This window comes from Furipterus horrens, unplaced genomic scaffold, assembly GCF_987537825.1.
Source record: "Furipterus horrens unplaced genomic scaffold, mFurHor1.1.pri manual_scaffold_3, whole genome shotgun sequence".
NCBI lineage: Eukaryota > Metazoa > Chordata > Mammalia > Chiroptera > Furipteridae > Furipterus > Furipterus horrens.
This window is the reverse complement of record NW_028327173.1, coordinates 51,192,594-51,205,018: the sequence shown is the minus strand read 5'-3', so window position 1 is coordinate 51,205,018 and position 12,425 is coordinate 51,192,594. Positions and strand designations below refer to the sequence as shown.

At 34.0% G+C, this 12,425-nt stretch overlaps 1 protein-coding gene across 2 annotated transcripts in view; it reads left to right on the top strand.

Annotated features, from left to right (window-relative positions):
• The window catches only part of ANKRD13C (ankyrin repeat domain 13C), a 93,137-nt gene that overhangs the window by 69,605 nt on the left and 11,107 nt on the right, over positions 1-12,425 (top strand). For both annotated transcript variants that reach the window (XM_090269610.1, XM_090269609.1), the window contains 3 exons: positions 1,007-1,086; positions 2,500-2,598; positions 5,513-5,613. In XM_090269610.1, coding sequence (XP_090125736.1) covers positions 1,007-1,086; positions 2,500-2,598; positions 5,513-5,613 — 280 coding nt within the window. The remainder of the gene's footprint in view (positions 1-1,006; positions 1,087-2,499; positions 2,599-5,512; positions 5,614-12,425) is intronic.

Sequence of the window (12,425 nt, the reverse complement as noted above, 5' to 3'; positions counted from 1 at the left end):
AGCTTCTATAGGTTAAAAACTGATTTCATATGCACCTCAACAAGTTTTCTTTTTTATTTATGTTTGTTTAAAACATTGGAGTTGTTGTTAACATGGGCATTATGTTAAGTATTTTCTATTTATCTCATTCAATTATTACAGTGATCTAATGAGTGTCATTGTTCCATTGTACAGAAAGGAATATGAGATTTGAAGTAATTAATCTATCTGAAGTCAAAAAACTAGAACTAGCAAAGACAGGTTTTGATTCTATGAGGCTTACCACAAGCTGTTCTTGCTCTGTTATTCCTTCCCTATGGTGATCCAAATTCATATTTAAGAAAGACAAGGTGTAAGTTTTAAAATCTGACATGACCTTTACCAGTGTTGTTGATCAAATAAACAATCTACCTCTGTTTTACTTTCATGTATATCTGAGCCCCAGTCCCTTAGTCTGAATTTTATTATCCATGGAAGATTGCTCTCTTTTCTGAACTCCTGTACTAATTTTTTTTGTAAGCTTATTTGGCCTTTGATCATATAATATTTTATATTTCTGATTAACTGTTCATGTCTGTATTTTTTTTTTCTTTGAATTGTAAACTTCCTTGAAGTCAGGGTTAATTTTTATATTTCTCTGTAGTTCCCATGTTTGTTATCTAGCCTAATGCTGGAACATTTTAGAAGATTAAAACATTGAATGAATGGACTTATTACTTGATAACTTATCTTCTTATCTGAGATTTTTTAAATTGATAATAAATATTACTGATAGAGCTTAAATCACCATGGAACTATCTTGGAATAAATTCTTAAAGCATTATGTTGCAGAGATGAAACAGCTCAGTAGTTTAAATAGTTTATTGTATGTTTTTATATTTTAAAAAATGTCTTATTTTCCCTTCCTTCCTCTCTGTCTCTCCATCTCTCTGTCTCTCTGTCTCTCTCTCTCTGTGTCTCTTACTGTATATGTGTGTCTCTGTTTCTTTCCCTTTTCTTCTCCCTCTTTATTTTTTCTTTTTGGCAGCCGGTTCGAAGACAATCCCTTACCCCTCCTCCTCAGAACACTATTACGTGGGAAGAATATATATCTGCTGAAAACGGGAAGTAAGTGTTTTTTTGTTTTATTTTACTTATTTTGTATTCTTTGCTTTTGAAAAAGAATAATTTGTAAAAATGTGAATACTTAGGTGTAAAATTGTTTTAGAATTATTAGTAGTCTTGTCTGGAGCAACTCTTTTGCCTTTAAAAATATGGCTGCCCTGGCCAGGTGGTGGTGATGGTTAGAGCATCATTCCATACACCAAAAGGTTGCTGGTTTGAGTTTCGGTCAGGGCACGTACCTAGGTTGTGGTTTGATCCCTGGTTGGGGTGCATAGGAGAGGCAACCAATCGATGTTTCTCACATTGATGTTCCTCTCTCTCTCTCTCTCTCTCTCTGTTATTCTTCCTTCCTCTCTCTAAAACCAATAAAACATATCTTCGAGTAAAGATTAAAAAAGAAATTATGGATTAGGTGTGATAAGGGAGAAGTATCCCCAATTATGTGCACTCTTTGACTAAGTTACAGTTTTCTCTTTACATCCCTGCTACCAATTTACATGCATTAAAAAACCTATAGGACATTGTTCTAATGAAATGTCATGTAAGGAATTGCCCAGTGACGTTGCTTATTTGAGTTCGCTTTACGATGAAATTTTATATTCTGTTATTATCCTGGATCTTTAGCATGGTGTGTAATGCCAGTCACTATTTATCCACTTTTTGTTTTTCCAAGTGCATCTCCTGTCATTATCCCCATGTTTCAGCCTATGCCAGACTGCTTCTCACCATCCTTACATAAGACGTTTGTTTAATGTTATATAGGGTGCTCACAGTTTGTATTCAACTTATATTTATTGAATAAAAGACTGATAAATAATAAATATTTTGAATGAATCAATAAATGAAAAGTTTTTATTTCCTGGCCAACCATGTGAAATAAAGTACAATTCTTTTGGCAGGGAATAAAATGCTATCAGTCCCCTTGCTTAGGAAGAAGTTGTAATGATTATTATTTTTTGTATTGGAAGGTTTATTATATTTTTCTAACTTCTTCAAAATATTTTCATCTTACAGTATTCTATAATTAATAAGGAATTCTTTATTCTTCACATAATTTTAATTGATCAATACTGAGAACTGTAGACAGTAAAAGAGTTTGAATTTTAAGTGATTTTAAAGACACACAATGATATTTGAAACTTTTCTTGTGATTTGCTTTGTTCCTAAATCTAATTATTAACATTATATCCAATGTAAAATTAGTTGTTATAATTTTTTTCTGAACTTTTACACTTTGTAACCCTAGTTTTATTTCTTATACATTTCTCACTTCCTTTTAGCATAATATTAATTTATTTCTATGCTTAGAGTAAGAAAATTAGAAATATTAATGTGTCATTGTAAGAGGATAGAGTCTTCTTAGGAAGATGATAACACATGGAAAATGTTTACTAATATATATTCTTTTCATTTTAGAGCGCCTCATCTTGGTAGAGAACTGGTATGCAAAGAGAGTAAGAAAACATTTAAAGCCACGATAGCCATGAGCCAGGAATTTCCCTTGGGAATTCAGTCGTAAGTTTGTTACTAACCATACAAGTTTATGAAAGAAGTTATTAAATCCTAAAGGCTGCAATAATATTTGGTTCATTTAAGGTCTTTGAAATGCAAAAGCAAATAGCCATTGCTTTGATAGAAATTTTCTAGTTCACAAAAAATTAACATTTTTATTATTTTAACCAGATAAATGTTTGAACAGTTTTTTAATTATAAAAATAATACATAAATACATACGTTTTATAAAATAAACTAACAGCATGGAAAGTTTGTAGAATAAAAATCACAATTTACTTTCACCTTACTAATAGTTAATAGGTAAATAGTATATTTTTATCTAGGTTTTTCTATGTGTTTTTGCATTTTTATGAAAATGGCATAGTCTACATTTTGTTCAGTGAGGTGGTTTTTGTTTTCTTATAAAAATGAGTGTATATTGCCCTTCTTACAATTACTTTTTAGTCTTTTTCTTTGGTATTTTGTAGTATTGATGTATTGTCACATATTTTATCAACCCCATTACTGATAAACATTTTGATTGTAGTTTGTCTTTGTTATAAACAATATTGCGGTGAACATCTCTCAAACTTGTACTCATCAGAAGCTCATTAAAAAAAATTCAATTTGGAACACGTTTTAAAGTGCTAGGGGGGGATGCTGCCCAATTCATGGATCACTTAATTAAAGCCTGTTAGAGCTTTAAAAAAAAAAATCAATTTTGGTGAAATGGGTGGAATGGGAGAAAGGTAACTAGAGTTGACTCTGACAGAACTGAAACTGCAGGCTCCTCACTAAGTAGGGGATGAGGTGAAGCCCCAGGCTATTTTCCTTTGATAGTTCCTTCCCTCCAATTTGGCCTACTATAGTAAAACAAATTATCATAGAAAAGAGCAGGACCTACTTTTTCCTACAAAGTCTATACATTTCTTATAGTCTCCGAAAGCCTAACTTGAAAAAAATAAATAGATTCACTATACAGTCCTCAATCCATAAATCAGAGAGGGCGATAGATAGTAGATCGATAGTTCCTAGAAGATGTGGGAAGGGAGTTAGCCATACAATCTGCATTATCATCATATTTTGGACCAAATTAACTAAAAAATATACCAGATTTATATTCTAATAAAGAAGAAAAGTGTGGTTAATTATAGGATGCTATCAATTTTAGGAGCTGTCCCAATTTCAGAGATGTTAATATGTGAAAAGAATGGGTATATTTGAACTTATACATGTGGCATTTATAACTATTTCCCCTGAAAAAAAGTAATGAATATAGCATGTAAAAGCCAGGCCAAAAAAATCATTTTTGAATAAAACATAGGTGAAAGAAAGAAGAAAATTCTTTGTAGTGCTATAGACAAGCTTAAAAAGAATGAAATGAGTAAATTGGATCACTGTAGATGAGGTGATAATAGAATAAAATGAAAGAGATTGTAAAGCTAAGGAAATAAATTAAGCACTAAATAGGATTATTGCAAAACAAATACAGTAGTCCCTCTCTATATCGCGGTTCACTTATCACAGCCTCACTGTATCACGGGATTTTTAAAAATATTATATTTAATCATTTATCGCGGATTTTTCGCTATATTGCAGGATTTTGCTGTGCTGTATACATATGTTGTTAAAGTTATGTAGGTTTAAGAATGTAGATTAAATGTAAGGTTCCTACTTCACGGGGGGCTCTAGAACATAATACCTGCGATAAGTGAGGGAATACTGTGCTTTAGTAACAACAACAAACAGAATAGATGTGGCAAAAAAAATTAAATTTTGATAGCTCATAGTGAATGCAGTGAAAGAAGAGGTTAAGGTAATTAGAGAAATAATATTTATGGGGAACAAATATGGTTCAACATAAAGATCCTTGGCGTTCCACTTATACAGAAAGCCTCTAAAATGTAACCAAAATAACATTATAAATACGGAGAAAGAAAATTTCTCTGTAAGGAAAACTAAATCTAGCATAATATTAGGCTTTAAGAAACATTGATGAGTTTGTAAGTAACAATAATTATCTGATGAAACTATGTGACTTTACAGATGGGATAACTATAATAGAAAAACAATAAATCAAAATTAAACTAAAAAAAGAAAACATACAAGAAGCTTAAAAGAAAAATAAAACTATATGACTGTAATTTTCATTCAGAAGTCTAATGGCATTTGGGCAGAAAAGGGATAAAATATGGCCTGCTCTTATATTTTTTTACATCTTAACATTTCTGAGGCAAAGAAAATGTGATCTGATAGCATATCTAGCTAAGATGTCAGTTAAAAAAGAAGAATTCAAGAAATCTAGAAGCCATGGACCCTTTTTGAAAGAAAAATACTACTATTTGAAAATGAAATCCATTAAACCAAAAGGTGAAAGGAGAAGCTACAGTATAATGACTAGTGCAGTATTGAATGCTGGGAGACATTATGAAATTATAGTTTAGAGGGAAAGAAGTATAAACTGAAATTTTATGGCAGCCAAATTTCTCTTTGACTATGAGGAAAAGAAACACTTGTTTATCGAATATGCAAGAAACCAAGGAATACCAAGCACATAAAATCCCTTCACACACAAAAAATTGACAGTGAAATTTAGACACCCAAATAGCGAAGTGAATTAAAGAACATGGGAATGACTAAACTTTAGGAAGAAGATGGGTGTAAGCCTTGAATTCATTTAAATATAGACCTAAAGTCAAACAACTGTGGAAATTATGACTGCACAATAAAATGTAGAAGTTATAAACTTCTATACCGTAAAAAGAATAATAAAAACAAAAAATTCAAGAGGAAGAAAGAGGTATCATTTTCTCATTCTTAATATCTAGAAGTTAGTAATAATGTCTAGGTCTGAAGCTTGCAGTTATAAAACAACATAAGGACATTAAAAAATTACTTGAAAAATGAAAACATTTTTTCTTCTTCCATTTTTCAGAATATTGAATGTTTTGGAAGTAATAGCTCCCTTTAAGCACTTTAACAAGCTTAGAGAGTTTGTTCAGATGAAGCTTCCTCCAGGCTTTCCTGTAAAACTAGGTAAGAGAAAAGTAGCTTGTAATTTCCGTATCTATTAGAAATATGGAATTGTTTACTAACATTTAATAAGAAATATGCTTTGAAGGAAAATGCTTTGATGAAGAATTTTAAAGTTTTTCTGTAATTATGTGCTTTGATATTCATCTTTTGTCAAATATATAAACTGTCTTATGAGAGTTCTGATTCTACTTGATTTAAATTAAATGTATGGAGTATGAAAATACTTCATAGAAGAAGAGGGTGTGGGTGAACTTAATGGTGCACTGTGATGTCCTTAATGTGAAATATGGAGACTGGATTTTAGCTCAAATTTTTAGCAGACTCTTGAGTTCCTGAGCAGTGAGAATGTTTCTGGAGTCAACACAACAGTCACTATTTATATATAAAGTGACACTTGTTCACTATTTTCAAATATTCAAACTTAATTTTATCTTAAGCAATGATCTTAGAAACAATAAACTCTCTTTTTGTACATATTTATCTTCATAACTGTATCAGAAAACTGGGAAAAAGAGACTGTTAAAAAGGTACTGTAGGGATTTAGGCTTATATTTAGCATTCATTTAAGCTTCAGGAGAGCCTTCAGCACCATTCATCAGTCCAGCCATCAAATACTTAATCAGTGCTTGCTATGTGACAGATGCTTTTGTAGGGATGAGAGATAGTAAAAGTCCCTGCCCTCCTGGTGTTTACATTCTAGTGGGGGAGAAAAATAAATGTAGAGTATAGTAAATATAGCCTTTATGTAATTCCTCAGATATATTTTATCTTCATTCACTATCAACCACACCTCAGAATAATTAGGCCAAAATGCTTTGCTCCCAGACATAATGTTTCTATTGCTAAAAATTAAACCTGACCTCTTACCAAATTTAGGAAGCATTTTGTGGATTAAAATAGGTTTTAAGGCGTGTTTTTAGAATGTCACTAGAGGTTCCCTTAAGAAAGCACTGGGAACCCAATATTTACTTGAAGAAATGGTTAGAAAACTAACATAATCAAAAGCTGTGTGTTTGAGCTATGGATAGGGATTGTTATGTGGGCATTTCTGCAGAAGCTTAAAATCCCACTGTCATTTTCTGTAGCTAGAAAATGGTTCAAACATTGGACTCCTTTCTAGGTGCTTTAAGAGGCACAGTGACAAACTAGAATGGAGGGCAGCAAAGGAATATATGAGAATCCCAAACTTTTCACACTCCACATTCAATATAGATATTTATGCAAAAGAAATATTTTGATTATATAGAAAGGAAAAAAGCCTCCAGTACTTTGAGGCATCTCTCTGATGGCACCCCACATTCTTAACAGGGATTGAAAATCTTTTGCTTGTATACTAATAGATATCAGGAATTTGCTTACCTATCTCTTTCTTGTCTCTTTATCCTTCTTTTGAACTAACCTTGTAAAATTCCAGTCCTAGGTCAGTTAAATGTTCTACCATTTCTGTTTTAGTATACGGTACAGGCTAAAATTAAGGGGAAAATTATAAAAATTTGGAAATTGTTCCTTTGGCAACTGCATATTTTCAAAATCAGCGAGAGCTTTAAATGCTGATTATGAATGATCTTTTATCTCATGTGCTGCTGCTTCCATTTTGTTCAAAGGCTAAACTTGAACCTCGTTTGCCCATCTCTTCCAATACTTTCTCCCATAATCTAAGCAGATGATTTTTGCTCTCCTTAGTTACAAAAAAAAAAAAAGAAGACTATCATAAACAAGACCTCCCTCATCACTCCCCATCCCCTGTACAGACTTTTGTCTCGAGCTTTCTCCTTTAGTCTTTTCTATCCCAATGGGAGCAGTGTCCCTCTTCTTAGCCTGAATGGCCTTTTCATTTGTGCTGTGGATCTTACTCTCCTCCCAGCTCTCTTAGAAGTCTTGCTTTGCCAGTCTCCCAATATTTCTCTCATCTTTCAGCACCCTTTTCTACTGACTTTTAGCTTTAGGCTTTGTTCAAGTCTTTCTCCTTTTAAAATTCAACCAACCAAATAAAATAATCCCTTTAATTTCACCCTACCCAGCAGTTGCCTTTAATCTCTGCTTTTCATAGCCAAGCTACTTTGAAGCCTGCTTTTATCTCTCCATTCTTGTTTTCTATTTACAATTATATTATTATAAAGGGGGAAAGTAGAGGAACATAAAAAGAGGCAAAGTTTTTCTCTTTCACTTGAACTTATAAAGTGATGATGCCCAGGAGACTATGATAAGTTAGTTATATGTAATGTATACATAGGGCAGCCCAGTCAGGGTACATCAGAGAAGGAAAACTCTGACTCCAAAAAACCTCCGCTGCCTTGCGGCATACCTCTTCAGGGGAAAGGCTAAGGGAGTAAACCCTGACAGAAAATCCGGAGCCGGAGTCCCTAAGGCGGTTTGACGTTGTAGTCAACACCGGCAACTCCTGCGGCGCACCTGAACCCAAGCTGTATCGACTCCGTCTTTCCCTTGGACCCTTCAGCTGCGAAGAGAGGGGGGGTCTGCTGCATGGGCAACAGCAGACCCTCCATATTACCCTGCCCAGGCTCTGTAGCTTCAGCGTCATCGCATGATGTCGATTCAGCACGGGAGGAGACAGATACCATGTCACTCCCGAGTCGGACTGCACAGCCATTCTTGGCGGTGCAGATAGACTCTTAAGAGGCTACACCATCGTCTCTCGAGACGGACGGCTGCCGACGATACATAGGGCAGCCCATAAAGAAGCTATACAAGGAAACATACTCAAAAACACTGTAGATAAGTAAAAATGAAATTCTAGAAAACAGTCAAGTAATGTACAGGAAGGCAAGAGAGCAAAGAAATAAAAAAACAGAAAAAAAAACAAAAATGGCAGGCAAAAGTCTTAATATGTAAGTATTTTCATTAAATGTAAATAGCCTAAAGAGACTATTCAAAAGATAGAGACTGACAAAATGGATTAAAAATATGACAGAACAACATCCTATCTTTAAGAAACTCTTCAAATATAATGATATAGGCAAATAGAATGTGAAAGGATGGAAAAACACGTATGAAAGGATAACAGGACGAGCAATGTTAATATTAGAATAGATTTCTGAGCAAAGAAACTCAGCAGAGACAGAGAGGGACATTATATAATGATAAAATGATCCATGCACAGAGAAGAAAAGCAATTCTAAATTCATATACACCAAACAAAAGAACTGTAATTAGGTGAAGCAAAAAATGAAAGCAAAATTTGAAGAATTATAAATGGAGACTTCAGCACCCTTTTCTTAATAGTTGATGTAACAACTAGGCAGAAAATCCCCAAGGTTATAGAACAAATGTACAAACACCATAAGCCACAAGCACATAAATGGCATTTATAGAACAGTCTACCCAACATCAGCAGAATACACATTCTTTTCAAGTGTCCATGGAAACATATGCCTAGATAGGCTCTATCCTGGACTGTAAGACAAACCTCAATCTTTGTAAAAGAATTGAAAATCATTCACAATAGAATCAAAGTAGAAATTAATAATAGAAAAATAACAGGAGAACCTCCAAACACTTGGAAGCTAAAGAACATTCTTTTAAGTAAATTGTAAGTCAGAAGTGAAGTCTAAAGTGAAATAAAGGAATATATTGAACTAAATGAAAATGAAATTGCAACATATCAAAATTTGTGGAATGTAACTAAAGCAGTGCTGAGAGGGAAATTTAAAGTACTAGATATATACATTAGGAAAAGAAGAAAAGGCCCTGGCTAGGTTGGCTCGGTTGGTTGAAGCGTCATTGTGTGCACAGAAAGGTCCAGGTTCGATTCTTGGTCAGGGCACATACCTGGGTTGCTGGTTTGGCCTTGGTCAGGGCACACACTGGAGGTAACCGGTGGATGTTGCTCTCTCACATCGTTTCCTCTCTCTCTCTCTCTCTCTTTCCCTCCCTCCCTCCCTCCCTTCCTCTCTCTCTAAAATCAATACAAAACATATTCTCTGGTGAGGATTTTTTAAAAGTGTCAAAAAAATTTAAGCTCCTACCCCAAAAACTTAGAAAAAGAAAACCAAAATGCACCCAAAGCAAGCAGAAGGAAGGAAATAATAAAGCATAGAATAACTGAAAGGAAAAATAAAACAAATTGAGAAAGTCTGTGAAGCAAAGAGCAATAAAATTAATAAATTATTGGCAAGATAATAAAAGAGAGAAAACACAAAATATCAATACAAAGAATGAAACAGGATATTACTGCAGACCTTGCAGAAATCAAAAAGATGGTAAATGCAAGAAGGAATACAGGGAAAAAAGGCATTCAGAGCAAAGGAACAAATAAAGCCTTCTGCATTTGCAAATGACATGACTTGATAAGTAGAAATCCCAAGATTCTACAAAAAATTTTGAATTAATAAGTGAGTTTAATAAGATGGCAGGATACAAACAATAATCAATTGTATTTCTGTATATTAGCATTGAACACATAGACACCAAAATTAAGAATTAAATACTACTTATAATTGGTAAAAAAAGAAAAAAAGGAAATATTTAGTTGTAAATCCAATAAACACGTGCTTTATTTGTACGCTGAAAATTACACAAACTGATGGAAGAAATCAAAGATCTAAACAAATGGAGAGACGTACCATGCTCATGGATTGGAAGGCCCAACATAGGAAAGATGTTAATCCTCACCAAATTGATAGTTTAACACAATTCTTACCACAATTCCAGTAATACTTTATGTAGATATAGACAAGATTATTTTAAAAATTACATGTGAAGGCAAAGAAACTAGAATATCTCTATTAGTTTTGTTGGACTGCTGTAACAGAATACCACAAACTGAGTAGCTTCAACAACAGAAATTTATAGTCTCACAGTTCTGAAGGTTAGAAATGTGAGGTGAAGGTGTCACCAGGGTTGGTGGTTCCTTCTGAGGGCTGTGAGAGAAAATCTGTTTATGCCTCTCCCCTAGCTGTGGTGATTTCCTTGGCTTAGAGAACTATCACTCCAATCTTCATCTTCACTCTGTGTGTATGTGTGTCTCCAAATTTTCCCTTTTTTAAAGACGCTAGCCATAGTGGGTTATGGACCTTCTGATGTCTCTTAACTTGCAAAGGCCCTGTCTCCAAAGAAGTTCACATTTTGAGGTACTGCAGTTTAGTACTGGAACACACATTTTTTGGAGGAGAAATGATTGAACCTGTAACAGTAGCCAAAACAATTTTGAAAAAGAAGATAATGTGTGAGTAATCAGTCTACTCAATTTCAATATTTACTAAGTAGCTACAGTAATCAAAACTGTGTGGTATTGGCCAAGTGATAAACATAACACAGCAGAGAATCCAGAAACAGACCCTCATAACTATGCCCAGCTGATTTTTGATAAAGGTGTATGAAAGCCTTTTCAACCATTGATGCTAGAGCAACAGGTAATCCAAAGTGCTTAGGACATCCTAAGTCCTACAGTTTACACAAAAGTTAACTAAAAATGGGTCATGGACTTAAATTTAAATGTAGAATATAATACTGTAAAACTTTTAGGAGATAAACATTGAAGAAATTCTTAGGGAGCTAGGTTTAAGCAAAGAGTTCTTAGACTTCACACCAGAAGCATGACTTATAAAAAGAAAAATCAATGAATTGGACTTTATAAAAAATAAAAACTGTTTGGTCTGTGAAAGACCCAGTTAGGAGCAAGAAAACACAAGAACTTTTAAAACTTATCAGTAACAAGACAAGCCAATTAGAAAAAGATAAAAGGCATGAGACATTTTACAAGATAATGATTAAATAGAAAATAAGAACATGAAAATGGTTAATATCATTAGCCATTAGAGAAATCGAATTAAAACCACGGTGAGATACTACTATACACACCTAACAAAATTGCTTAAATAAAAACACATGACAGCAACAAATGTTTGTGTAGAGGTGGAGAGATGGGATCACTCACTCCACATTGCTGGTGATAAATAGTATAGCCATGCAATTTCTTATAAAAGCCAAACACCCGGTTCCTTCCTAGACATTTATCCCAGAAAAATAGACACTATGTTCACGCAAAACCTGTACAAAAGTGCTCATTCATAGCAACATTATTTATAATAGCCCCAAACTAGAAACAGTGTAGCTGCTCATTGCAGGTTCTCTCATTTTTAAGTATATTTTATTGATTATGCTATTACAGTTGTCCCAACTTACTCCTCTTTGCCCCTCACTGCCCAGTACCTCCTTTTCCCTCCAGCAATCCCACCCCCCTTAGTTCATGTCTATGGGTAATGCGTATAAGTTATTTGGCTTCTCCATTTCCTATACTATTATTTTTGTATCTATTTTAATGTTTTTATTGAGGTGTAATTGATGTACATTATATTAGTTTCATGTATATAACATAAGATTTAAAATTTGTATGTATTGCAAAATAATCACAATAAGTCTAGTTGACATTCATCACCATACATAGTACAGATTTTTTTTCATGTCATGAGAACTTTTAAGATGTACTTTTTTAAAAGTATATTTTATTGGTTATGCTGTTATAGTTGTCCCAATTTTTTTCCTCTTTGCCCCCCTCTGCCCAGTACTTCCCTTTCCTCCAGCAATCCCCCCTCCTTAGTTCATGTCCAGGGGTTGCGCATATAAATTCTTTGGCTTCTCCCTTTCCTATACTATTCTTTTTTTCTTTTTTTTTCATGGCCCACTGCATCCCTGCAGGTGGCCTAGCACAGCGCAGGACAAGAAGGGAGATCGGGCCTGAGGCTACACCTCGCACTCCTATACTATTCTTAACGATCCTGTTTATTTTGTACCTGCCAGTTATGCTTCTTGATCCCTGCACTTTTCCCCCTTTCTCTCCCTTCCCCCTCCCA